Source organism: Aphanomyces astaci (genome assembly GCF_000520075.1).
Source record: "Aphanomyces astaci strain APO3 unplaced genomic scaffold supercont1.41, whole genome shotgun sequence".
Taxonomy (NCBI): Eukaryota; Oomycota; class Saprolegniomycetes; order Saprolegniales; family Verrucalvaceae; genus Aphanomyces; species Aphanomyces astaci.
In genome coordinates this window covers 4901-31355 of record NW_009798304.1, presented here as the reverse complement: position 1 = coordinate 31355, position 26455 = coordinate 4901, and the positions used below count along the sequence as shown (strand labels likewise).

The 26455-nt window shown below is 47.6% G+C and overlaps 4 protein-coding genes across 4 annotated transcripts; 2 read left to right on the top strand and 2 right to left on the bottom strand.

Moving 5' to 3' along the window:
• Positions 1 to 1133: 1133 nt before the first annotated feature.
• On the bottom strand, positions 1134 to 1908 carry H257_12463 (hypothetical protein; the record flags this gene model as incomplete). The annotated part of the gene is made up of 4 exons (XM_009839673.1): positions 1134 to 1228; positions 1271 to 1503; positions 1539 to 1726; positions 1774 to 1908. 4 exons carry the CDS (start codon positions 1906 to 1908, stop codon positions 1134 to 1136), a joined length of 651 nt encoding a protein of 216 aa, XP_009837975.1.
• Positions 1909 to 3575: 1667 nt separating this feature from the next.
• Positions 3576 to 4641, top strand: H257_12462 (hypothetical protein; the record flags this gene model as incomplete). Its single annotated transcript, XM_009839672.1, has 2 exons — positions 3576 to 3802; positions 4095 to 4641. The coding sequence occupies 2 exons, from the start codon at positions 3576 to 3578 to the stop codon at positions 4639 to 4641; spliced, it is 774 nt and encodes a 257-aa protein (XP_009837974.1).
• A 305-nt stretch (positions 4642 to 4946) lies between these two features.
• On the top strand, positions 4947 to 5685 carry H257_12461 (hypothetical protein; the record flags this gene model as incomplete). The annotated part of the gene is made up of 3 exons (XM_009839671.1): positions 4947 to 5096; positions 5133 to 5369; positions 5410 to 5685. 3 exons carry the CDS (start codon positions 4947 to 4949, stop codon positions 5683 to 5685), a joined length of 663 nt encoding a protein of 220 aa, XP_009837973.1.
• Positions 5686 to 14835: 9150 nt separating this feature from the next.
• Positions 14836 to 15447, bottom strand: H257_12460 (hypothetical protein; the record flags this gene model as incomplete). The annotated part of the gene is made up of 1 exon (XM_009839670.1): positions 14836 to 15447. One exon carries the CDS (start codon positions 15445 to 15447, stop codon positions 14836 to 14838), a length of 612 nt encoding a protein of 203 aa, XP_009837972.1.
• Positions 15448 to 26455: the final 11008 nt, after the last annotated feature.

The following is a 26455-nucleotide window of genomic DNA, read 5'->3' as shown; positions in this document are numbered from 1 at the left end:
CTCACCTAGTGTATAACGTAAATGACCAATTTATGATCACTTTTTAGGAGTAATCACCATAGAATTCGCATACTACAGTAGTATCTCCGCTCGTAGGAAGGCTTTTCACATTTTGTGAAGTGATTCTTAACAACCAAACACAGAGATTTCACTTCATAATCGAATTATTACATTTCAAGATATTCCTCTACTACAAAAATCCGACTTTCCAAACAAGTTTACTCTATTTTTGAGCACCAATTTAGGATTACTCTTTTAATCTTGAACTGAGTAGACCTCCATGCATACAAATTGCGCGAATATGGCATTCATTATGGTCAGGTAAAGTATAATGTTACAAGGTTATGTATTTAAATATTTGATGGCAGTTCCAACACATGGTCCGAATAACCTGTTTCAATCGTTTCATTTTAGGACAGGTAAGCTGAGGTTAACGTTACTACAGAACTGTAGACTTGGTTGCTGAGTGCCTATAATACGCATAGCCATGGCGTCAGGGTGCGAAAGTATTGGGTAAGGATAATGCTTGGGCACAGGTAGATTGGGGAATACGGTAGGTCTGTGTCCTCTTCGACACCTGCGATTTCCCTGAAAAGCATGCATACTGTACTATCCATGACGAGCAATTAACAATTTTAGGTCATCTGTGGTGCAATTGCCCATTTTCAAGTCGAATATCCAGATGATTCGGCATGGTTATAGTGTGTAACGTATCGAGTTCAAGCAGTATAATATATTGGAGGCTTTCTAGTCGAAAAATTATGCGATGTGATTGGCTCAGAGGGAGTGATCAAAAATTGGTACTGTACAGTGATCATAAATTGGTCATTTACGTTAACTAAACCTTTTTTCTATTGAAACAGACAAATTTTCAATTGATTGGGTCACGCATCCAATGGATTTGCATTTGAGTCCACGTATTTGGCACGCGATCCACTGGAATCGGCACATGCAGCTCGTGTGTCCAATGGATTTGGTACATAAACCATTAAACTCGGCATCCACCCAAACAAACAATCGTCCGTCGCTTGGATTTAATGATGAGTGCAATTGAATCGGTAGAATTGATACTTTCAAAAGCAAAACTCAATTAAAAATTACGCAGATATGCAAACAATGAGCTCGCGGAGCAATCACATGCCGACTTCCATGTCTTCCATGCGCTCAGCACGGCCATAGAAATACTCCAGTCGTAGAGCATAACGGTTCAATCGATGAATGTCGATGCCTAATCAATCTGTCAGATATCAAGCTCATTTCAATAACATACCTCGAATGACTTCTTGAGCCATGTGCTCGAGGTACTGCATTCGGAATTCTTCCCAGGTGAGTCCATCTGGGGGAGGCCCCATGAAGGCGGCAAGGCGTTCACGCAAAAGGGTCTTCACATGCGCCTTGAACTCTGACCACAAGTTTTCGATTGGGTTGAACATGGGGGAGGACGAAGACAAACACAGTAGTGTTGCACTGTCGTACTCCTCCTCTTCAAAAACCTGCTCCAACCTAATCGTATGTTAGAATCAAATCTATCAACATACATGGAGTGACAAGCAGCATTGTCTGCAATAACGACAATGTCGTCGAGTCGTCCAAAGTGTTGAGACGCCGCACGCAACATTTCACGCAGCCAAAGGTTTGCGTCTTGGTGCTTGTACGCCCCACGCTTGTGGCTGCAGAAAAAGAAGTTGGCAGACGACATGGCACCGATCACATGGAGATTATTCCCCTTTTGCGTCCGGCCGGGTCACAACGACAGCGGTCCCACGTCGGGACCGTGCCTTGGTGCGGCAAGTGAACAAGTTGAAGTTTGGCCTCGTCAATCCAGATGGGGATCTTTCCTTGACCCATCAGTTCGCCAAACGCCACAACATACTCGACGCGCTTGTCCTTGAACGATGGATCGCTCATCTGGAGTGGCTCGTAGTGGACGGTCTTATAGGTAAAAGCGCGCGAAGATCTCTCATCCATACTCTAGAATGTTCGAAAATATCGTTTCTACCGATTCAATTGCACTCATCATTAAATCTAAGCGACGGACGGCTATTTGTTTGGGTGGATGCCAAGATTAATGGTTTATGTACCAAATCCATTGGACACACGAGCTGCATGTGCCGATTCCAGTGGATCGCGTGCCAAATACGTGGACGCAAATGCAAATCCATTGGATGCGTGACCCAATCAATTGAAAATTTATCTGTTCCAATAGAAAAAAGGTGTAGTTACATGCCTTCCATATGTGGACGCTACACATGCATTGCAACGAACCAAACGAGCTGAGACAAGGGATACTGGAGTACTAGTAGTAGTGACTATACGTATACTGGTAACGTTAGCTGAAGATGGTGCATCCGTTTGCGGCTTCTGCCAAACTCAACGTCCAATCTAGACCCATTAAACAAAAACACACTGTGGAAAGGTTGCATCCAGAATTGCACATTACAGTTCCCAGCTAAGGCTAGTGGATTACTGGCTGCCAGATGATTAGCTAGTTTAGGCGTAGATAATTCACTTGACAACTCTTAGGGTAATATTTATATTTGAATAGATCCAAACATAAATCTAACCCCAAAAAAGTTCTGTAATAGGACTTTTTCGCCTCGATTTATCAATCAGATTTTTGCTATCCGGATTCATAGTAATATCAAAATTAATAATCCAAAGCAATATTTGGCATAGTAAAATCAAGTTCCATCACAATATACACAAAATAACCATTTTATTGAACTCCAAACGCAATGTCTACGTTGCGGAGGAACGACCACGAGAGGCGACGGCGGCGTCAGTGAACTGTGTGCATGTACGATAACCCCTGTCGATGCCTAATTGGACCTCTGAACGCTACCGACTGTCACATTCATACGCCGAATGGTCGATGTGTCCACCCTGCTAATGCCGCCGCCACAGCCCTCAACATCGCATCGACAACCAAGTCGCCCCGATTCTGAGGGCGGTGATGGCGGCATTGAACGAATTAGTGAGCACGAGATTGTTTTATCGAGTTTATATGATTGGCGATTCTTGGCCAATCAAGAACTGCACGACCCTCCAACCAAACTTGACACGTCAGGTTTGAGTGGCGGGCGGTGCAGTTGTTGACACCTCAGCACTGCCGCGTCTTCATCGAGAAAGAAGATGTCATGCTTCTTCGTCAAGTGAATGCTTACCGCCCATACCAACCGAAGAAGGCGAGGTAATGAAGTCGTGGCAAACCATCTTGCCAGACATGAAGACTTTGGGCGTCCGTCCTTTGACGCCAAAAAAGCACTCAACCGCTTTGGGACATCGCTTCGACGTCATGGGAATCAAGAAGTTGGGCAAGTAGGTAGCCCAACTTGTCTGGGATAACTGGGCACTCAATGTAGCTTAACGCATACATCACTAAGAAATGACGTTTCTCTGCCATTGTTTTCGCGACGGGGGCAAGCAAGGACAATTCCCACTGCGTAAGCACCATTGCAAAGTGATTTCCTACCGTGGATGAATATCCGAATAATATTTCCTTATACGGATATTTGTGAGCAGAACGCCAACGCATTAGTGCAAGACAACTATATTTGATACTCCGTAATATGTACATGAAGCATGGTTCGGATCAGAACGCGACAGCGAACGGACACTTGCAAAAGCTCTCTATTGTAGTGCAAGTTCCGTCGAGGTTATCAAACGATGCCCACCAACCAGAATATGACCCCGAAGGGTTCAAAGGCGTTGTTCCAAAGCTGACCCACGAAAAACGACACAACAATGTGTTGCGCAGCGTCGCTGGCACATTGCACTTCGCTTCCCTGGTGTATCTTGTCATGTGGGTGATCATTGTTCTCTTCACCGCCGGATCTGCTATTGTGAGGAGGTTTTGTGCCTTTTGGAGCCGTTTTGGAGCCGTTTCCTGTTTCCTCACATAGTAGATAATCAGCCATACAATGTATCCACGGTACATCATTATGATACCGTGCCCTGATTGGCTAGGAATTAGCTAGTCTGTCAAGCCCTTAGAGCCGTTGTTCTCACTGGTGACTAAGCTAATTCACTTTCCGTTTCGCCCGCAACCACCCAGTGTTCCCCCCTGGCTTTTGCATCCTCCCACTGGTTATTAGCTCCACCGCATCCTCTGCCGCGGCCCCGTCCCACCATCTACGTCTCCACCACCTTCGTGGACTAGACAACTTCGACGAGTGGCATTTCGAGTTGACCACGATCGTCCTCCAAGGAGAAGGCCTGACAACTCAGGCGACTCAGTGCGCTGGCGTCGATGCCAAGTGGTTCATCAAGGAACTGACGCGTGCATCTCGCGTCCTCGATGCCGACACTAGGAAACTGCGTCGGCACATCGACGACGAAGTCCTCCATCCGTCATCGGAGCCCCCACTTCCACCACCTGTCCTCGATGACGTGGAGCCGAAATTGATCGACCCCATGATGGAATACCTGACCGAACATCGTTTGGTCAAGTTCCTCGAAGCTCGCGCAGCCAAAGCCTCGCTAGAGGAACTCATCAAAACTGAACACGCTGATGTCGAACGATCCATCGCGTTGGTCTATGCGTCGTTGTCGGAGTCAGTGCGCCGCAACGCTGCGGCCGCAAACCTCGTTCCATGCGCGCACTGCATCATAGAGTGGCCCCGCGGCAAGTTCTGCAGCTAGAGCATAAGTCTGCGTACGCTGTGGACGTCTAGACGATGTTCTACGACTTTAAGTTCAAGCTATATTGGTTGCTTGCCTGACCATTTTCTAAAGCTTCGAAAGGAGTGAGAGTACGAGTCTCAGTGACAGCCACCTGGTATCGGTGTTGCTGTCCGCGTTGCCTGAATGCATTTCACACGATGTGCAAGTATGGTGCGGTGATCGACTGAGCATCCCATACACCCAGCTGCGTGACCTCTTGCCGCAGCATTGGCACGAGTTGACCCAGAAATATCCCGATTTCTTGGGGTCCAAACCGACGGCTAATGCCGTTCGGGTTCATGGTTCGGGCCAAGCACCCCAAGCGACTCGATCGAATGATTTACGCCTCTCGAGCTATGATGGCTACGGTCAAACAACCGCCCTCAGTCCGTGGCGCTCGCACCGCGACATGCCGCCCGAAAATCGCGGCTTTTGTGACTACTACACACATGTAGGTCACTGCACGATAGATTGCACGAAGCTTTCTCGTGAATTCGACCAAAATGCGGTGCGACGCGATTTTGTCCTCCTACCCGGATGGGTGGCGATCCCGCCAGGACAACTCCCAACGCACGGCGGTGATCGACGAAATTAACACGGTCAGGGTAGTGAACGTTTCCACCCCGACAAAAAACCCACCAATCACCCACGCTGTGGTCGTGGAGATGGCTGTGGCGGTCGATCAACCCATCAACAAGTTGATGTTGGTGCGTTGCTCAATGCACTCCAACATGTCCTTGCCCATAGCCCATAGCGATGAACACCGAGGCGGCCTCTCCCAACGTGGTTATGACCACGGCAGTTATTCTAACCGTGGCTACGCCCAAGGCAGCCATTTCCAACGAGGACATGCCCAAGGCGGCCAACAAAGAGTTGCGTCTTCGAGCCGACACGATCAACGTGATGAAAGTCCGTTTCGCCACCACAACGAGCCACTCGCACGATCGGCCCGCTAAGTCTTTCAATGATGGTTATCATTGTTTGGCTCCTCCAGAGCTCTACCCCGTCCAAAATCACCGGTGAAGCCGTAGTCGCGGCACCCACCAAGGCAGCCCCGGTGAAAATACCGGAGAAAACGACCATTATAGTCGTAGTCGTAGCGTAAATCGCAGCGACGCTTGTCGTCAACCTGACCAGACTCGTTACTTCAGTCTTCATGAACCGGCGCATTTGCCAAAATTTACATTTTTTCATGACAAAGAATCATTGCCTAGATTTTCTACACCTAGATTAAATGAGACTCAATCGGCACCATTGCCTAGATTACATGAGATTCAATCGGCATCATTGCCTAGGTTAACGACACATTGTGAACAACAAAAACATGTCTCGTTTTTGGTTCTACAACAGTCCACCCACACTTCAAGTATAATTCCAATAATACTTTCGAAAATACTAAAAGACTTTACAGTTAGTCACAGCTATTGTCTGGGCACTTCGTGTGTCACCGACTAGTCATTTAGTTCAACAACAACTAGATTCCTGTCTATGGACAGTGAGGGATAAAATATTGCCACATAAGAATTGCTAGGATCACATAGAAATTGCTGAGAGCCACATAAGAATTGCTCAATCGCACGTAGGTTTTGCTGAAATATGAGATTTGCTGAATTGAATATCGAGTATGTTACACAGCGAGATCCAATTCGACAGGCAGTACGTTATGAGAATTTCCGGACACAGGTGACTATGAGCAATGTGATTGGTTATTAAACTCACATTTCAATGTGATTGGCTATGGTAAATAAATTCAGAGCATGTGATTGGCTATTTCTCCCTAAGATTCGTGATTTCAGGAGTGGGAATACGTAGCTGTACCTACTAAAATTAGATCTGTTCAGTATTGAGTATGGGATGATAGTATCGGCGTGTAACGGATATTTACTCATTGAGCTGTTTGTTCGCTGTTACTGCTCCGGAGGTGTGTGGTCAAATAGTTTAGAATTTGCTACTAGTATCTTCGTTTATACTTGGCGCGCGTGGAACATCATTATGGGCCACTACCCTTTATGTATGGACAAGTTCAAATGCATAAAAGAATGTAATCTTGACTAAGATGGGAATTATCTCACCTGACTACTCCAGGCATTAACATGATGACTCTGAGTACCATAATTTATCGGCATTCTTTACACAATTCTACTCTAATTCAGCTTATCTAAAAAAATATTACACCAATGTTCTGTACACAATGGAGTCCCAAACTATTGTACTTGCAAATATTATGCTGCACAAAATACGAAATATACAAATGTATTATCGACCAAATTAGCCAACCAGCAACATGATATATCAGGCAACGTGCAAACGACGGCGACGACCGCAAACCTTATAATGGTGCTGGTCTTCAGTATATGCACGACTCGTATGGCTTGTCAGTCGTCGTGGAGGTGTTGTACTCATCCCTGGGATTCTGATCCCGACTTCGTTAGATACGTCCAAAACATGGCTGCAAATGGCGCCACAAAACCAAAGCAGACAATCGCACCGCAAGGCAGTTGGGTCTTCGGTTCGAACAACGATCCATCTACTCGCAGGTTGTTCATGCAATTCGAACAGAGCAAGGTTCCTTGCAAGGGGCGCCCAGTCAAGAGGAAGGGGTAGATGCATGCCTATGTCATATCATCGCCCGCGTCCATTACCTGTGATTCGTGGCGGACATGCCAACGCCCGGGACTTGGCGTGGCACGACACGAACAGCGAGAGCGCCACGTGATAGCAGTCAGTTGAAGTTGGTCTTCATTCTGATGAACACAGTTGACTTCTTACCCAAGGTTGTTCGAGCTCGGACTCGAACTTGAGGATTGCAAAAGGGGTACAACATGGAGTTTGGATTGGCCAATAGACTACAAATGACATTATCAATTGTATTATGAGAATTGTCGTACGTCTTTCAAATCGCAGTTGGAGTTCTCGGTGGGATTGTTGGTGGACGAGCTGCCAGGTAGACTGTGGTACACTTGCCACTTCCAAAAGCGGACATCGTCAGGTCCACCGTACGCACGGTTGTACGGCAGCCATTGGCTGAAGAAGTAACGTGAACTCTCGATGATGAGCCGAACTTTCGAAGATAGGCCGAGCAGGTTTACCCAATAGAAATCCAGATTTCATTGGATTGGATAAAATAGATCACTCCAAAACGTAATACCTTTATTACCTTGTGCAGCATTGTTGATGAAAGTATAGTCAAATTTGCCTCCAATATACGATACTTGTGTAAACATTATATACCTCTATAAATTGTTTTTTGAGTATGCAACACCTCAACTACTCAATAGTTTAAACAAGTATGTGAATTGGCCTATCATCGAGAGTACTGTTTGAGTGTCCCATTTCAATAATGTATTTGTCTAAGTTCGAACTATTTAAATTGATTTGCAATCGAATCATCTAATAGAGGATGAATCAGGGATTTTGAAAATACAACTTTCATGAAGTGTCTCTTTAAACTGAACGAGATATGGGCAATTGAAGGGGGCTCAAGTTCGGTTGATCATCGAGAGTTCACGTTAGCGCCGAAAGTTTCGGAGGCCCCGGCTCGTCACCCACTTGTCGTACACCACCTCCATTACCAGGTCCACACGACGTACTGACATATGCAGCAGATAGATGTCGAACGAGACATCTCGCCATTCTTCCTTCGTCAACTCAGTACGCATTTCATAGCACTCTATACAGGGTGAGTCGTATGCAATGATATCAGGCATAGGTGAGTCATACTCAATTAATTTCAGAGATACCTTTTTGATGACGTGGTAAAAGCACATGAGATATTCTATCTCTGGCAGCTGCTGGTGCATGGCTGTCGTCATTCCGAGGTACTGAGCCTTATCGGTGTCACCCATGAACAATCGTGGCTCCCACGCAAAGTTGAGTTGGTCTTGAAATTCTTCCTTCAGTGACTTTAACAACCAGGTCACGTCGTCATGAGTTCTTTGTGATGTGATGCAAATGCAGAGCACATGGAAGGGGCAGCCATGTCAGAGTACCCAACTACGAATACTAGGAACCCTGACTTGTTAGTCGAAAATGCCGTGTCGACATGGCACAAGATCTTGACGCGGGGGACATGTGGTGTCGCCCCTGCAACGATTGGATTTTGAGTGGCCGACAGCCGCTACGATCAGCAGCATCCAACCTTCGACCATGGAAGGGGGAGGGATCCCCCCAAACAGCGTGGATTGGGACGACGACTCCCATTTTTACGTGGAACCAGACGGACGAATCTGGACCCCAGACGGTGCTGTTGACCTACAGGAGCGGATTTGTGTGATCGCTCACCAATGAGCCAGCTGTCACCGTCGAATCACAGCGACAACCAAGTCGATGTCCGACAAGTTTGTGTGGAAGACGCTTTCCACGGACGTCGAAGCGTTCGTGCGTGCCTGTTTGCACTGCCTGTGCATTGACGGAGACATGGCTCCCCGTCCATTGGGTTCGGCGCTTCACGCGGAGAAGCCGAACGAGCTCATCCATTTCGACTGATTGTCGATGCCCATGTCCAAGTCTGGCCAAAAACAAGTGCTTGTCGTGAAGGACGACATGAGTGGCTTTGTGCAGCTGTTCGCGGCAGAGTCCGCTGACTCCGCAGCGACCGCTCAGTGCTTGATGAGGTGGTTTACCACGTTCGGCTGCGTTGACACTTGGGGGTCAGATGGCGGCTCTCACTTCAAGAACGATGTGATCGAGAAGATGCGGAAGTTGGTGGGTACCCACCATCACATCACGACAGCCTACAGTCCTTGGATGAATGAACGAGATTGTAGAAAGTTGTCAACCGACTAGTGCTGTGCGCCGTGAAGGCGCTGCTCAGAGAAATGAAGCTGAACGCGGACGAGTGGCTGCATGTGTTGCCCCTCGTTCAACGTGTCCTCAACCATCAGCCGGCGGACCGGCTGGGAGGAATTGCACCTGTGACAGCGATTAACGGCCTACCAGCCAAGACCCCGCTGGCTGGATTTTCCACCCGACGTGCAAGGAAGTCTACGTCGCGGACGTCGCGGACTGGCTTGACGATGCCCGTGAGAAACAGGTGATGGTTTATTTTTCGCACAGGGCCACATCAAAATCAAAATGCTTTTGCTGAGTGCCTCGAGCAGCACAAAGCTCTCAGTACCTATACCATAGGCCATCATGCACGTAGTGCTATCAGCTCTCAGTACTACATGTATGATGGCCTATCCGTTTGTTGTAACTGAAAGAGTTTGCACCTTGTACATACAACAATGCCACTCTTCGGATCCAAGGATGCCACGAGAAATTGGACGTTTATGTAGCATATTTTTCTTCTATTCATTTTTCGTAGTGGTAGTAGACAGCATTCACGCGCATCTTTATTCCACCATAATAGGTCAACATAGAACTGGTCGTGCCTATAGTTATGAACAACATGGTTCGTGTAGCACGCCCGTGGGAAGGCAAGCCCATGTCTGCGTGAACAATGCTGGTCCCACCTCTGAGGGCATCACTCAGCGGTGGGACCAGCTGAAGAATGTGTGAAATTGATCCATTATTGGTCGAGGTAAAGCAAGTCGTGTCTGTAGTGATGTCCTCTGCATGTCGTTTAGCATGCCCGTGGAGAGGCGAGCTCATGCCTGCGTGAACGCGGCTGGTCCCACCTCTGAGGGCATCTCTCAGCGGTGGGACCAGCCGAAGAATGATAGAAATTGGACTAGTTTCGTCGAGATAGTGTATGTCATGACTGTAGCGATAACCGATGCCTGCCATGCAGCACGTCCGTGGGGAGGCGAGCCCATGTCTGCGTGAATAAGGCTGGTCCCACCTCTGAGGGTATCACTCAGCGGTGGGACCAGTCGAATAATGAGTGAATTAGGACCAGTAAGCTTATTCGTCGTAATAGAGCAGGTCATGTACAGTATGTAGTGGTAGCGCGATGTGATGTCGTCAGTATATCCATTAGGAGGTATGGCCGTGTCTGTGTGTGCAGGACTGGCCCCACCTCAGAAGACATCTCTCAGCGGTGGGGCCGGTCGAATAATGACTGCAATTGGTCCTGTATTGGCCGAGATAGAGTGATTAGATGGCGTGCTCTCACCAGCGACGCGAAGATGCCAAGTAGCATGTTTGTATTAGCTTTCAAAATGGTTCGATACAATAGCTTATGCATCTCAACATATTTACACGCGCAAGTCCCCCGATTCGATATAGCTGTTATTGAGAAAACACGCGTAATTCCCCCACTTTTCATAACACACGTAAACCCCCCAAAAAGCATGCGTGAAAACACTTTTTCCTGCTTGCACACGCCACTTCGCCAGCAACCAAATACTACGTAGTACCTAGTATACGCTTTGTCGCGTTGCCTGCGATATAATATGCAAATTACTGTACTACATAGTATGGTTCACCTACCTCGTGCACGTAGCTTTTCATGTACGTGCACGAGGTAGGCGAGCGACGACAGGCAGTAGCGTCTACAACATGCAGTGGCATTTGTTGTGTGCACAGGGTGCAAACTCTTTCAGTTACAATGATCGCAAGACCATCATGCATGATGTACTGAGAGCTGATAGCACTACGTGCATGATGACATATGGTAGAGGTTCTGAGAGCTTTGTGCTGCTCGAAGCAAACAGCAACAGCATTGTGATTTTGATGTGGTACCTTGCGTATACAGTAGGTTATTTGGCTCTAAATCTGACCTAATTATTATCACCCCAGTGGGCTGGTGGTAGCGCGTCAGCTTAGTGTGCCGAAGGTCACGGGTTCCATGACTCATGCAGTCTTCAGTTTTTTGCAGTATTATTTATTGATGGCTTATTTTCCGCACAGTTGGTCATAAACCTTGCATTCTCTATCCACTCCGGGTGTCGACGTCTGCCTGCACACCTGACTTGCAGATTACATATATTCTCTAACATTCGATGCAGGACGTCTTCGTCACTGCGAATCTCATATGTTTTCTATTGTAGTGCAATACCGGAAGGTACAAATACCCGCATATCCCGCAGGATGGATGTTCCTTACACAAAGTCGGACATTTGTGGTCCAGTAAAGCAAACTGGAATATATGGTGTTACGCACAACATAAGGTACGGATGTACGAATGTTGACGATCACTCGTCATACAGGGGGTGCTTCGTGTTTGAGAAGACGAGTGATGTGAAACAACAAATAGAGGACATTATCCTGAGAATTCAGCGGGTAAATGGTACAGCCATTAAGCAGATAAGATCTGATGGTGACACTGAATTCAACAATCAGAGCCTAAACACGTTCTTTAAGGATCTGGGTATAGCATACCAAATGTCTAACCCTTACTACAAAGAGGAGAATGGTAGTGCAGAAAGGGACTTTCAGAATAAGTTCACTAAGATTAGGTGTGCGTTACTGGATGCCAGTTTACCGGCCAAGTGGTGGCCTGAGGCATTCCATTATGTGACGTATATGCAGAATAGGACTCCTATGACCCGATTAGGTAATAGGACTCCGTATGAGGTAATCTGCGACTAATTCCCCGACAGCAGGGGGTGCCTACCTTCAAAACTCCCCAGATCTACCTTCTTTGGGGGAATTTTGGAATAACGGATATTCGTCCGAATAATCTTATTTCTTGCACAGATAAGAACAGTGGTACGCATCGTCAGGACCATTAAATCTATCCGCATGCTCATAATTTTAAACGTTGTGGTGACGATGGACAACATTTGCAAATACACCACTACAGTATGAGTGGCTTCGTTTCTGACGAGTACTTGCTTCTAGCCGTAGAGATGAACTTCACAAGGCCTCCTGAGAGCGAACACGACTACGTCTCAAAAAGTGTTTTGAATTCTGTAAAAGGTCACGACTTCGGGCATTTGAAGGAGTGCATGAACACTTTCAGTTTGAAGCAAGGCTTTCGCCTTCGCCAGAAGTATCGAAATGCGATAACAGCAAAGTGGATTTGTTCTACGGAGAGTTGCGAGTTCTTTGTTCGATCTTCTGTGAGATGTGATAAGGTTGCGTCTATCACATCGATGAATTTGATGCACAATCACTCACTTTTTTAAAGTACGGGGGTGAAATGTCACCCTGCTGTTTCAAAAGGGTTGGTATGTTGTATTATTTGTAGTAGTACTACATATTGTTAAACATCTGAAACAAATGAAACTCATAAAACTATTCGATAGTGGAAACACTTCAAACACAAGGGAACATTATGGAACTCGTTTCCGATCCACGACGACTAACCGGCAAGCAAATCATTAGCCACTTTCAGCGAGCAAGCGGCGAAACGATATCGACATCATCGTCAAGTCGTGCCAAGCGAGAACTCGTGAAACATCTGTACGGGTCAGTGGACATGGCGTTTGAGAAAGTCGGGAGCTACTTTGAGCTCCTGAAGGCGCACAATCCAGGGACGTTTGCGCTTGTTGAAACAAGATTGGGATCATTCTACCGCAGCGCGCTCATCCCGAGGTTCTGTATTAATGCTTTTGAGTACTGTCAGAATGTTATCGCGCTTGACGGTAAAGCTGTGTAACTTTATTTACAAACATTCATGTATTGACGTTTCATTTAGGAGCCCATTTAAAGGATCTTATGAAATCAAATGGAGTTATGCTTTTGCAACAACCAAAGATCCCAACAATCATCTCATCGTATTGGGTACGTTGCGATTAAACTACAGCATATACTTATATCAATTAGGGATTGCTGTCGTACCAGTCGAGAACGGCGAGCATTGGGCTTGGTTTTTGCGATGCTTGAAAGACGCTGGACTTCCGCTGTCAAGCACTGTCCTTGTGTCCGATCGTTTAAAAGGTATTTGAGAGTTGAAAGTTTCATACATTTCACATTATTCATAACTTGTATCATTTGTTCTATATTTATAACTTTCAGAATTTGTAAATAGATTGGTTGTGTAGGTCTCACCAACGCCTGCAAAGCGGAATGTCCTGGCGTTCCACACAGATACTGCTTGCGCCATATTGTTGCCAACATCAACACGGCGCAAGGACGGCACCTGTCCAGTACCGAAGAAGGCTTTGCGTTCAAGTTAGCTCGATCCGACAGCCATGAATCGTTTGCACGGCACATGGAAAAACTACGAGCGCTAAACCCTGGTAAATAACACACAAATCTATTGATTAACTTATTGTAATGACTAATAGGTGCTGCCGACTATTTGTTGACAATCCCTTTCGAACATTGGGTGACATACGCGTTTCCGTGGACCATGTTTGGCAATGTCACATCAAACATGAGCGAGTCAGCGAACCAGTGGTTGGGGACTGAGCTCCGCAGTTCGGATGCTGTAATGTTGCATTTCCGTTACATGCTACATCTCCTAAAGAACATTAACGAGCGAAGGTATTTGTTCAACACTTTAGTGCATATCATAAATTACATATGTTTTAGTACTTCTATAACTTATATAACTTGCATAAGGATTAGATTTTCTAAAAGTTGTGCATGATCTTGTCTAGTTCATATTTAATGCATGCCATAACGTAGAATCAAGAGTGCGAAGTGGCCTGAGGGATCGAGATCTCGAGGCAAAGACGTGTCAATGCCGCACGTGGTTCGACACGAAGAAGCCCTGTATCCATGCCATTCGTTGCTACAATGCCATGAAGCTGGATCCGATGTTGTACTTTGACGACGTATACTCGCGACTCGTTTTAGGCTGCTGTATGCGTCGCATGTTGTGCCAGTGCCACCACAAGACCTCGACAGCGATCCTCGCTCACAGGCTGCAAGTGTTTGTGGAACAGACTTGAACCCATCAAAACCCGGTCCGAAGACGAGAAAGCGTAAACGGTCAAACAGAATGCGTAGCTAGGAGCGCCTAATGTAGTAATTTTTTCGTCACTAAGCTCTTTGTTTAGAGTAAATGCTGGATATTAAACTACTTAAATGTTAACAAAATTCCAATGCTGAAGTATAACTAGAGTGTCTATAACTTTTAAAACATTTATGTAGTTGTGAAAACTGTAGAATAGCTAGACATTATATAACTATAATTAGAATTTCTATAACTTTTAAAATATATATTGTTCTGGATAATATAAAATACCTAGAGATTATACAACTTACCCTTGGACGCGTAGAACTTTCACAAATTGTAGAAGTAGTACAAAGTAGTACAACATATAAGAGTTGTACAAAATGTGTATAATTTACACGAAATAGTTTTCAACTTCATAAAAAGCAAATGTATTACTCCAATCATAGCAATTGTTTTGCCATTCTGGCCAAGAGTCGGTCAACCATGGCATCATCGTCCAATGGTACTGGGCGCTTTGGTGTGGGTGCTTCCAACTCGGCACCATCCGAAACGGATGAAACAGCGCGCTTTACAGGGGGTACTAACTCATCCTGTTCGTTGTCGTCGCCGTCCACGGCGTAATCGTCACCAGAAGGCTGCTCGCCATCTTCGAAGTCGCCCGAATCGTCATCACGGTACCCCAAAAATGGCTGCAACAGCTCATTTGAATTGCCGCCCAGCTTGCGAGAAACGAAAAGCAATAGCCGAAGCGTCCCCACGCCAACTGCATTGTTCCTGGCCAGCGGAATTGAAATGTCGTGATCTGCTTGGTTGATCAGGCTTCGCGTTCCTGGGGGGTCAAAAATGGGCTTGGCGTCGTTGCACTTTGTCGACGGCCCGGGCATCTGCATTTCACCATTATCGTTTACTTCGCATCCCCAGATCTTACGAATGTTCCGATGTTCCGGAACGTGTTTGTGCTTTGCCTTTACGTGGCTTGGAAAGTGCGTGTACGAAGTGATGAAACCACACTCGTCCACCATGCACTTGATCTTGTTCGGCTTCGCACTCATAACAGAAATGGTTTATACCGTTGGTGGTGGCCAACGTTCTTATCTGTACAAGAAATTAGATTATCCGGACGAACATCCGTTGTTCCAAAATTCCCCCAAAGAAGGTAGGTCTGGGGAGTTTTGAAGGTAGGCACCCCCTGCTGTCGGGGAATTAGTCGGTAATCTGCGGAGAGGAGCCAGATGTGAGTAACCTGTACATATGGGGGAAGGGTGTGATACGATCACGTGCCGCAAGAAGTCAGAGCTGATAAGAAGCTCTCAGCTAGGGCAATTAAATGTCGGTTGCTAGGAGTATCTGAAACCTACAAAGTCTACCGACTGTGGCTAGAGCACGAGAATAGATTCATCGTGATGTGAAGTTTGACTCAGTGATCAAAGCTTAGTGTGTGAAGGGTCATTTAACGTTAAGGTGAATAAAGTGACTATATATGAGATTGAGGAGGTCAAGGACCTGGATATGCATGGTGTCATGCCAGTATCTACCTCTAAGCAGGACCAGACCACTCAAACAGACGTGTATGACGCAAGGACGATAGACGTATCGAAACCTGTAAGATGTAATATTGCGTCAAAAACCTCTAAGGGAAATAGAAAGAGAAAGATTATTCAGGAGAACAGTTTTCACAGCAGTGAAATGTCCTCAAGGTTATCAGTGTCAAGAAGCAAGAAACAGGAGGTAGGCGTAGGTGATAGGCGTGTAGCAACTTTGCGCAGAGTGTCCAAGACAAACCAAGTGTGCGGGACAGGGGAAAACAAAAAGTGACATTCAGTCGTTTACAAACTATCTAGCTTCGTTCCTTTGGCTAAAACTCAGCCAAAGGGAAACACTGACCTGTGAGAATCAGCGCTCTTTTCCTTGTGCTAGAGCCGTGATTGGGTGAGCAATCACTAGGGTAGGGTTGCGACATGAAGAATATGCAGAACATGCAGGTATAAAGCGGCCACTGTCTCGGCCTGTCAGAGTTGATAGACTAGGCGATAGAGTTTGGGAGAAATAGGCGAGGACAAAAGGCGTGAACATAGGCGAGGGAAAAGCACCACTTGACAGCCACCACTTTTCACAAGCCGAAAAATGGGCACGCCTTTGAACGGGCAGCAGGGCTCACAAACAAAGCAGAAAGCAGACACACGCCACCATGAGCCATGAGTGTCCGCGAAAAAGGCGTAGGGTAGATGTTGAAGATGTAGGCGTGAAAAGTACAAGGAGGAGAAGAGACTTGAGTGGAGGGAGGGAAAAGTAGAAGAAAATGCACAAGGCAAAAAATAGGTTAGGCTTGGTAGGCGTGGATGGTAATGCGTGGATGGTAAGGCGTGGATTGTAAGGCGTGGATGGTAAGGCGTGGAGGTGTAGATGGTAAGGCGGAATAAGATAGAGAAAAAAAATTATTGCGGGAGGCGAAAATGACTTAGATTTGCTAGGCGTAGACGGTAAGGCGTGGTAAGAGAGGAAATAAAGAAGGAATGTGGGTGGTAGGCGTAGTAAAAGAAATGGAAGGAGCAAGGTAGGCGAAGAGGAGAAAAAGAAAATAGATGGTAGGCGTAGAAGAAAAAAGAGAGAAAAGAAAAAAAAATATTGGGGGTGTAGGCGACGATAAGCGCTGACAGAGAGAAGAAAAGAGTAGAAAAAAAATATTTGGAGAGATTGGCGACGATAGGCGCTGATGAAGAGAAGAAAATAAAGTAAGATAGGATAGTATAGGCGGGAAGGCGTAGAGTAGAGTTGTGAATAAAAAAAGATGTATTGATAGGCGTTTGAGATCACATAGTGAAGGTGGAGAGGGGAATGATGGAGAGGCGTGATCGTAGATCGGCAAAGGCGGGTGCCGGTAGAGGTTTGGTGAAGAAGTCAGCAAGTTGGTTGCCAGAGCTGCACCACTTGAGCTGGAATTCGCTGGAGTCCACAAGGTCATGTACAAACATGTAGCGGACGTCGATGTGCTTTGAACGGCCGTGGAGTTCGGCGTTGGTAGCGATCTTGATGGTAGACTGATTGTCTTTATGTACGACGACAGGTTGATCAGACGTTTGCTGGAGTTCGGGGGCGAGTTGACGTAGGTATAGAAGTTCTTGAATGCATAAGGCGAGAGCAACGAACTCAGCTTCCGTGGTGGACAGAGTGACGAGGGGTTGCTTCTTGGCAAGCCACGACACGGGTGAGCCGAAAAAGAGAGTAAAAAATCCACTGATGCACCGTCGAGTGTCAACACACATAGCATAGTTCGCATCGACGTAGGCGGAGAGAAAAGGGAAATCGTCGATAGAGGCGATGCCACCAAGGCGGATACCATAGATGCGGGTGCCTTTGAGATAACGAAGGGCACATTGGACGGCAGACCAATGAGTAGGGCCAGGGTTGTGGAGAAACTGACTAGGTTGTTGGAGAGTGTAGGCGAGATCGGGTCGAGTGCCCATAGCTAAGTACATGAAGCTGCCGACGACAGAGCGATAGTTCTTGCCGATCATAAAGGCGAAGTAGTGAGGCGTCGTCGCACAATGGAAGGCTGGGGTTAAAAGGCGTAGAAACTGGGTTGCAGTTCACCATGTCAAAGCGGTCCAGGATGGCTTCGGCGTAGCGAGATTGGTGTAGAAAGATGGTCTTGGCTGCTCGGTTGCGTTCGACTTGCCATCCCAAAATGTCGGAGACTTCGCCAAGGTCTTTCATGGCAAACCGTTGAGAGAGGGAAGCCTTCAAGGCGAGGACGAGGGAAGAGTAGGCGCAAGAATAAGTAGATCGTCCACATAGAGGCTGACAATGGTGAAACCGGAGGCGTCGGACTTGATGAAGACGCAGCGGTCATTGTGTAGGCGGGTGTACTTTTGGGATGTCATGTAGTCGACAAAGGGCCAATACCATAGGTTAGGCGCTTGTTTGAGGCCGTAGAGGCTGCGTTTTAGGCGACAGACGAGTTCGCGGCGAGAGACGTCGGTCACGAGGTCGCCAGGCGGCTATTCCATGTAGACGACGCGGTCCGTTGAGAAAGGCGGTCTTGACGTCCATTTGATGACACTCAAGGTCGTAGATGGCCACCATGATGAAAAGAAAACGGAGAACTTCAAGGCGTACGACAGGCGCAAAGATGTCATCGTAGTCAACGCCTTCGCGTTGCAGAAAACCTTTGATAACTAGGCGTGCTGTACGTGCCGTTGGGCTTGATACGGAAGACCCATCGGCAGGGTAGGACTGTCATGGACTTTAGGCGTGGAACAAGATCGTACGTCTTGTTGTCGTGAAGGGACTGAAATTCGTCTTGGGCGGCGGCACGCCATTTGTCACGATCGGAACGGCGCATGGCTTCCTGCCAGTTTTTAGGATCGGAAGAGTCAGAGGGTAGGCGGGCACTGAGTAAGGCGTATAGATGCCATGGCGGATAAAGGGGTGGATCGAGAGGTTGGGTAGGCGCCGAGAGAGGCGGGAAAGGGTAAGGGTAAGGCGGTGGTGGGAGAGTAGCAAGATCATCGATTGAGATGTCAACAATGGGTAGATGAGAGGCGGATAGACAAAACGGAGTGACTGGTAGTGTAGGCGTTGGAGTGGTGCGGCTGTGATGTTGGGCAAGTAGGATGGTAGGTGGATGGAAAAGTGGACTGCTATATGGTAGAGCAAGTTGGAGTTCGTCAAAGGCGGCAGACAGAAAGTAAATCTGGGGCGGAGACAATTAGTCTGTGGTAGGTGGTGGAGATGTTGAAGGAAGCGGGGGAAAAATGGTTGGATCGAGGCGAGTAGAGTAGGGCCATGAGGTGTAATGCATGGAATGTCGGATGCATCACGGGCACGTAGGCGAAATGCTGCTGCAGCTTGGATGGTGTTGATGGGTGGGAATTCATCTTCGTGGAAAACAACATTACGGGAGTAAATAAGTTGGTGGGAGTAGGCGTTGAGTAGTTTGTAACCCTTGCGATCATCGGGTAGGCCCACGAACATGCACTTGATGGCACGTGCATCGAGTTTGTTCGTTTGGTTAGCCTTTTGGATATGAACGAAGGCGGTGCAGCCAAAAGTGCGGATGTAGGCGAGGGGCGGATGCCGGGAGAAAACTCGATGGTAAGGCGACTGACTGTCGTTCGAGGTGGAAGGCGAGATGTTGTAGAGCCAGGCGGAGTAGATAACAGCTTCGGCCCATAGAAACCTGGGGAGATTGCCGGCCAGTAAAAGCGCTCGCATCTTCATAACGAGTAAGCCAATGCGGCGTTCGGCCACGGCGTTTTGGGCAGGCGAATAGGCGTTGGAAAATGTGGTCTTGGTGGAGTACTTCGATCCGATGATGCGACCGAGTTTCTCGAATTCCTTGGCATTGTCGGCTTGTAGATTGCCGATGTCGGTAGGCGGTAGGTATTGGAGAGTGTTGATGTCGGACTTGAAAGTTGTGATGGCTTGGAGGTGAAAGAGTTTGTAGGCGTCATAAAGATCCTTGCGGAAGGCGAGAGGGTAGACCCAGGTAAAACGGGAGTAGTCTTCGATAAACACGACGAAGTAGATGCTGCCACCAATCGATGGCACTGGGTACGGACCCCAAATGTCGGTGTGGACGAGAAGGAGGAAGGAGGAGGCGCGGAAAACGGCTGCGGAGGAAAACTGTTGTCGACGGGACTTGGCGAATTCACAAGTATCGTAGGTGAAGGATTTTAAAAGGCGTGGGCGATCGGTAGAGTAGTCGGGGTGGGTCTTGACAAGGCGTTGGAGAACGGTGGAGCTTGGGTGTCCTAGGCGGTTGTGCCAAAGACGGAAGAGAGCGTCGTTAGATAGGCGGGTGTTTGAGGTGGTCGCAGTAGCCAGGACAAGAGAAGGCGTCGTAGGTGTTGAAATTGTAGGGGGAGGCGTAGATAGAAGAGGTTTGTTGGTAAATGGAGAGATGGGAGTGGACTGGTTTGGAGTGACAACGTTGGAAGTGGGGGACAAGGCGTGTATGGAAGGAAATTTCGAAGTGCCGGATAAACAGGAAATAAGGGACGAGGCGTTGGGATGAGGCGTTGGGGTTGGGGGAGAGTGTGGTGGAAGGCGGTAATGAGAAATGTACAGCCTTGATTGATGGAGACTTGTAGATAATGTGTTTAGGCGAACGTCCAAAGTAAATAATATAGATGTGCAATTGATCGATTACTTCGGAGCGCGCCGCGGCTTGTACGGTAGATTCAAGCGTAGAGATGGAGGATGGAGTAGGCGTGGCGAAGTTGATATGGTATGGATTTGTTCACCAAGGGAAGGATGAGCAGCTAGGTTAGCCTGAAAGTCCATGATGGCAGCTGCAACGGTAGCAGGAGGGTGAGGCGGAGGATTGCTGGCTAGGCGTGTGTAAGGCTGCGCCGGAAAGGAGTACAGTCCCAAGGCGTTAACTTGAGCACGCAAATAAAGTCCACGACCGATGTCAATGAGGGAGTGCGATGGGTGCGAGAAATCAAAGTGGCAGCCAGCTTGCACACAGTGACGGACGGAGAGAAGGTTGAATTGTAAGGCGGGGCAATGTAGGGCAAAGGGTAGAGAAAGAGGCTCATGATGAGCGGTGAGAGTGGCCGAGGTGTCGCCAGAGTGGGTGGTAACGCCGAGATCGATCGGACCGTAGCCGAGAACAGGAAGTTTGCCACCATCGCCCACAGCAAGAGTAAATGATTTGTCAACAAAGGCGGAGTCGATGAAATAGCGACGGTGAGGCGTGCAGGAGGCGGTAGCACCAGAGTCGATGATCCATTCGTTGGAGAGCTGGGGATAGAGTGACGGTTCCAAGGTGGAAGGGGTTGGTGTGGTTGGGGAAATACACCTTTAGGCAGACTGTGTCCCAGGAGATTCCAACGTAGAAGGGAAAGTGTGGAAGGCGTAGGATTGGCTTGGTAATCTTTGAGTTGGAGGTTGTCTTTGATGAGTGGGATAGGCGGTGGTCGCGCTTTGGGATAGAGACCGGTTTGGTGCTTGAAAAGATGATAGGCGACACACTTGTCATAAGACAGTTAGTGAGAGGCGTCGGCAGTAATGTTGGCCATTTGACCGTAGGCGACGTCGTGAATTGGACCCCAGCGGTCTTCTTCATCGGAGGAATAATAAGGGCGCGCAGCACGAGGAAGCGGGGGTGCACTGTAGGCGCAACCACGACGGTTGAGGCGTACAGGTAACTGTCGTGCAGACGGGTCAACGTAATCGGCAGGCGTGGGAGGTCGTGTAGTGAGTTTGTTAGAGTTGGGAGGCGTACGAGGAGGATGAATACGATAGGCGGGGAGTGGAGGCAGCAGAGAGTCATCCACCGTGGAAGAGGCGGGAGGAAGTGGTATATAGTTTTGTTGGGGTGGAAATTGGGGTTGGACGATGAGTGCTATGGAGGTAGCCCGATTGTGGGCGGTAGGCGTGGATGAAGATGGAGGACGTAGCGTTGTAGCTAAGGTAGGCGGAATGGATGCCTTTGTAGTAGAGGTTTGAGAGACGAGAGTGGGAAGGCGTTGTCGTTTCGCAGGTGGTGCCGATGTAGAGCAACGTAGAAAGGCGGAAGAAGGATGAAAGGTTTGGGATGTATTCCATCCAGCAGATGCTCGTGATGGAGAAGCACGACGTTTAGGAGGCGATGAACGAGCGCGACGGGTAGCGGACGAAAGGCGAGGATAGGCGGAGGATGGAGGGGATATGGGTCGACTACGACTGGAGTCTGGGTGGTTGGGAAATGATGGGGTAGAAAGGCGTTGATGAACTCGAGAGGAGCGGCCGGAGGAACGATCTCTTTGCGAGGAACGTGGAGGCGATCGACGAGTAGAAGTTCGGGGAGGCGGTCGAGAGTCGTCACGATGGCGCTTGGGATAGCTGCTGTGGGGACCCTGATCGTTCCCATGGTTGTCGTCGTAGTCGTCACGGTCGCGGCGATGATGCTGCGAATGATCGTCAATGATCTTGCGAGACGATGCACGTTTCCGACGGCAGTGTGTGTCAACCACGCGCTTGGGAACGCCGGCACGGATGCGATTTCGACTGTCATCATCGCGCATGGTGCGGCAGTCAGGAAGGCGGTGTTCAGGCGAGCCGCAGTAGAAACAGGAATTGAAAGGATGGTTGTGACAGTTTGAGTGTGCCCAACGTGGCAGTGACTCGTAAGAAGGGGCAGCAGCAGCAGTATAAGTACGCGGAGGGTGAGTACTGGAAGGCGTTGCATACAAGGCGGTAGGAGGCGTAGTGTAGGTGGCAGCAGCAGAAACTTGGCGTCGACAGGATTCGGAGTCACCGGAGCCTTGATCCGAGAGGATGGGATTGCGGCGAGAGGCGATGTTAAGAGTGTGGCGAATAGTAGCCTTGGTAGCAGTAGGCGTGCTTTCAGATCCATCCTCGCGCGCCTTGAATTGGAGCTGGCTGACGGCGTCCCACACGTCTTTGTTGGTGGCAAAGGCGTTAGAGTAGAAGAGAGTTCGAAAGAGCTCAAAGGTCTTTACATGACCTTCGCGAGCCGTGCGAGCGTCAGCGTTCGCAGGGAGGGTTGCCGTTTCGATCAAGTTGATCTGATCGTCGAGAGTAGTGAAGAGGGTCTCGGCACTGATGTGCTCACTGTACTTGAGTTGGGTGAGACTCGCAAAAAGGATCATGGGGTCGCGGGTGCCGGCTTCATGGCGCGCCATATGATCAGCCCAGAGAGTGAACGGAGAGGCGTGGGATCCGATAACTTATTGGAGGATAGGCGTGAGGGAGTTGAAGAGAAATGCCTTAGCTTGGACGCGTAGGGCAGCGAGAGACTCCGCGATGTACTCGTCCAGAAACTTCCGCTTGAAGTCTTGTTCGAGGCGTTTCACGGTTGTAAGGCGCTGTTCCAAGGCGTCACCAGCATAACCGTCGGTGGAGTACTTCGCATCGTTGCGGATCTTGTCCACCTGGAGCTTGGCTTGGCTGATAGTGTAGGCATCGGATTCAATGCGCGTGGGGCAATAGGTCTCGTTGGTGTAGAGGGAGAAGAAACCTGCGGTCACGGCCGCTTCTTCAAACGTGGTGCGCCACGCAGCATAGAATTTGTAGGCGTCATCGAGGAGAATGCCGGAGTAGGCGGTAATGGTCGAAGCAGGAGGGCTCATAACCTGTCAAGAAGCAAGAAACAGGAGGTAGGCGTAGGTGATAGGCGTGTAGCAACTTTGCGCAGAGTGTCCAAGACAAACCAAGTGTGCGGGACAGGGGAAAACAAAAAGTGACATTCAGTCGTTTACAAACTATCTAGCTTCGTTCCTTTGGCTAAAACTCAGCCAAAGGGAAACACTGACCTGTGAGAATCAGCGCTCTTTTCCTTGTGCTAGAGCCGTGATTGGGTGAGCAATCACTAGGGTAGGGTTGCGACATGAAGAATATGCAGAACATGCAGGTATAAAGCGGCCACTGTCTCGGCCTGTCAGAGTTGATAGACTAGGCGATAGAGTTTGGGAGAAATAGGCGAGGACAAAAGGCGTGAACATAGGCGAGGGAAAAGCACCACTTGACAATCAGGACACCTCCTGGAAATACACCGCTGTGTGAAACGGTGGGAGCATTTGAATCAGACGATGCAATGCTTCAATGTGAGAGTTAATGAAGTTAATGACGAGTCTTTGATGGAACTACCTCACACTGCTTCTATTTCTACAGTACTATGTTAGATGAAGCACACGAACCTTGGCCTAAACGCCATCAAAGGAGTCGACCATGTCGATTAGAGGACTTCGTATGTGGTCAAGTGAAAGTGACCGAATTAGGGTACAAGGGGACATATAAATGCAATTAACGTTCCACGATCGTTAAAGTCCGCCATTCAAGGATGTGATAGGTTAAAGTGGGTTGAAGCTCTGAATACTGAGTATAACTCGCTGATGGAAAATGAGACCTGGTAAGTAGTTCCTTCACCGATTAGTATCGTCACCTATAAACTACCAACTTTTCACAAAATTTTCTGACTTCTATTTCGTACTACGTAGTATTTATTACACAAAATTTTAGCCAATTGAGACGTAGAATCGACAGTCTCAATGTGGTGAAGAAATTCTACGTCTCAGATTCAAATTTGGTGACGAATTGGTCCAGAAATAGATATTTAACCTAGTGGTATTTTACATGGGCGCATGGATATTTGGCCATATGGGTGGCCGGCCGCTGAGATGTATCTTGATTTTTGTATGTGGTTTTTATCCGTATATAATATCTCGAGGCAGTTGGGACCTTCAACCTCCCACTGCAGTGATAAAACGCATGAAATCAGTATTTAACGTATTTGGTTTTTGGGTTTAACTACATTAATTGTACGTTAAATAATCAAACCTCCGCACTTCGATTTGGCCAGTTGGAAGGAAGTTATTAGATGACGTGCATCATAAAAATACTATTCCCTGTCGTTGGGTACGTAATGTGAAGTACCATTCAAATGGAACGATTGAGCGATAAAAAGCTAGACTAGTTGCTCAAGGATGTCATCAGGAGTTTGGAGTTGACTGTGATGAGGTGCACCTGTTGCACGCTTTGAGTCTTTAATGCTTGTTTTAGTGATTGGTTTAGTATTGAATGTACATATTCATCAAATGGATGTGCAAACTGCATTCCAAAATGGAAATATGCTGGAGGAAACTCGAATATATATGCGACAACCTCCAGGTTATGCAAAGTCAGGGAGGGAATCCTTTGTATGTGACCTGTTAAAAAGCATATATGGGCTTAAGCAGGCACCAAGGATTTGGTACACAATGTTGCATGAGTTTTTGACATCAATGGGATTTACTCGGTGCTTCAAAGAGTACAGTATATATGTCAAAAAGGTGGGAGATGATACGATTGATAATGACCAAGCACATACAGAACATGGTTCAGGTTAAAGAGGAGTTAGGCAAAAGGTTTAAGACGAAGGACTTGGGTGAAATGAACTACATCCTCAAAATGGAGGTGTCTCTCGAGACATGTCAGCGAAAACGATGAAAATATCGCAAAGGAAGTACTACGTAGTACTTTCGAGATTTCCTAAGAAAGTATGATATGGAAAATTGTATGACAGCGTCGACACCCCAGCTGTTTTACTACCAGAAAGGACATTGACTTCAGCAGAGATTGCGAAACAACCATATGCTTATAGGGGAATTATAGGTTCGTTACAGTACATTTAGTTCTCGCTTAACTCCGCATTACTCACGTTTTGGTCCAAAACATCGTGCTGAGAACACAAATTAAAAACGAAAAATGAAAAAACAAAAATTGTCATTTTGGCCATTATCGATAGAACAATTCCCTAATTAAACAGTACTACTGTTTCAATGAGGGAATTACACTACTCGCAGATAATTGCCCTATTCAATACAACCGGATAAGGATATTTATGCGGAAGTGATGCATTCGTGGTTGTCGTCCCCATTTGCACTTGTCATGGAATTATATGTCAGCGAAGACTACCTCAACATGGCCGTGGAGCTTCACCTTACAGTGCCACCCCCTGCAATTCCAGACTAAATCCCATCCAGCATCGTAAACGTCAAATCCGAGTTTGATTTCGGTACGCTCGAGTTCCTCCGAAAGTCACTCGATGACATTGCGCTATCCCACGGCTTTGGTATCATGCAGCTCCGTCGATCTAGCTCTGCCGCTAAGTGGGCCTGTAAACACGACGCGTGTCCGTTTCATGTCAGCGTAAGTGGTCGCGTGTTCATCTCGACCATGGACCTAAGCCACAACCATGCTTTGAACCATTTGGGCATTGGTCGACGGCACGAAGGGATTACGCACAACAAGGTTTTATTTATACGTATTATGTATATAATTATCAAAGCCTTGAAAGTATTATTAATTTGTTGCATTATGTTTATTATGTACTGATCTCCCCCCTTAAACGAAACGGGGTAAACTTGATAATTTTTGAAACTTTATATTATCCAACCATATCGGAAGGTGATGACTTTTTCAAAATTCGAACACTTGAATCGTTTGGCATTGAAATGGATGACATCATTTCCACTGTGAGAAACTGCTGGAGACGCACTGGCATACTCAGCTCTGACTTGGAGACGCCCAGCGCTTGAATGCACGTATACAGTAAATGGTTGGTTCAGACAG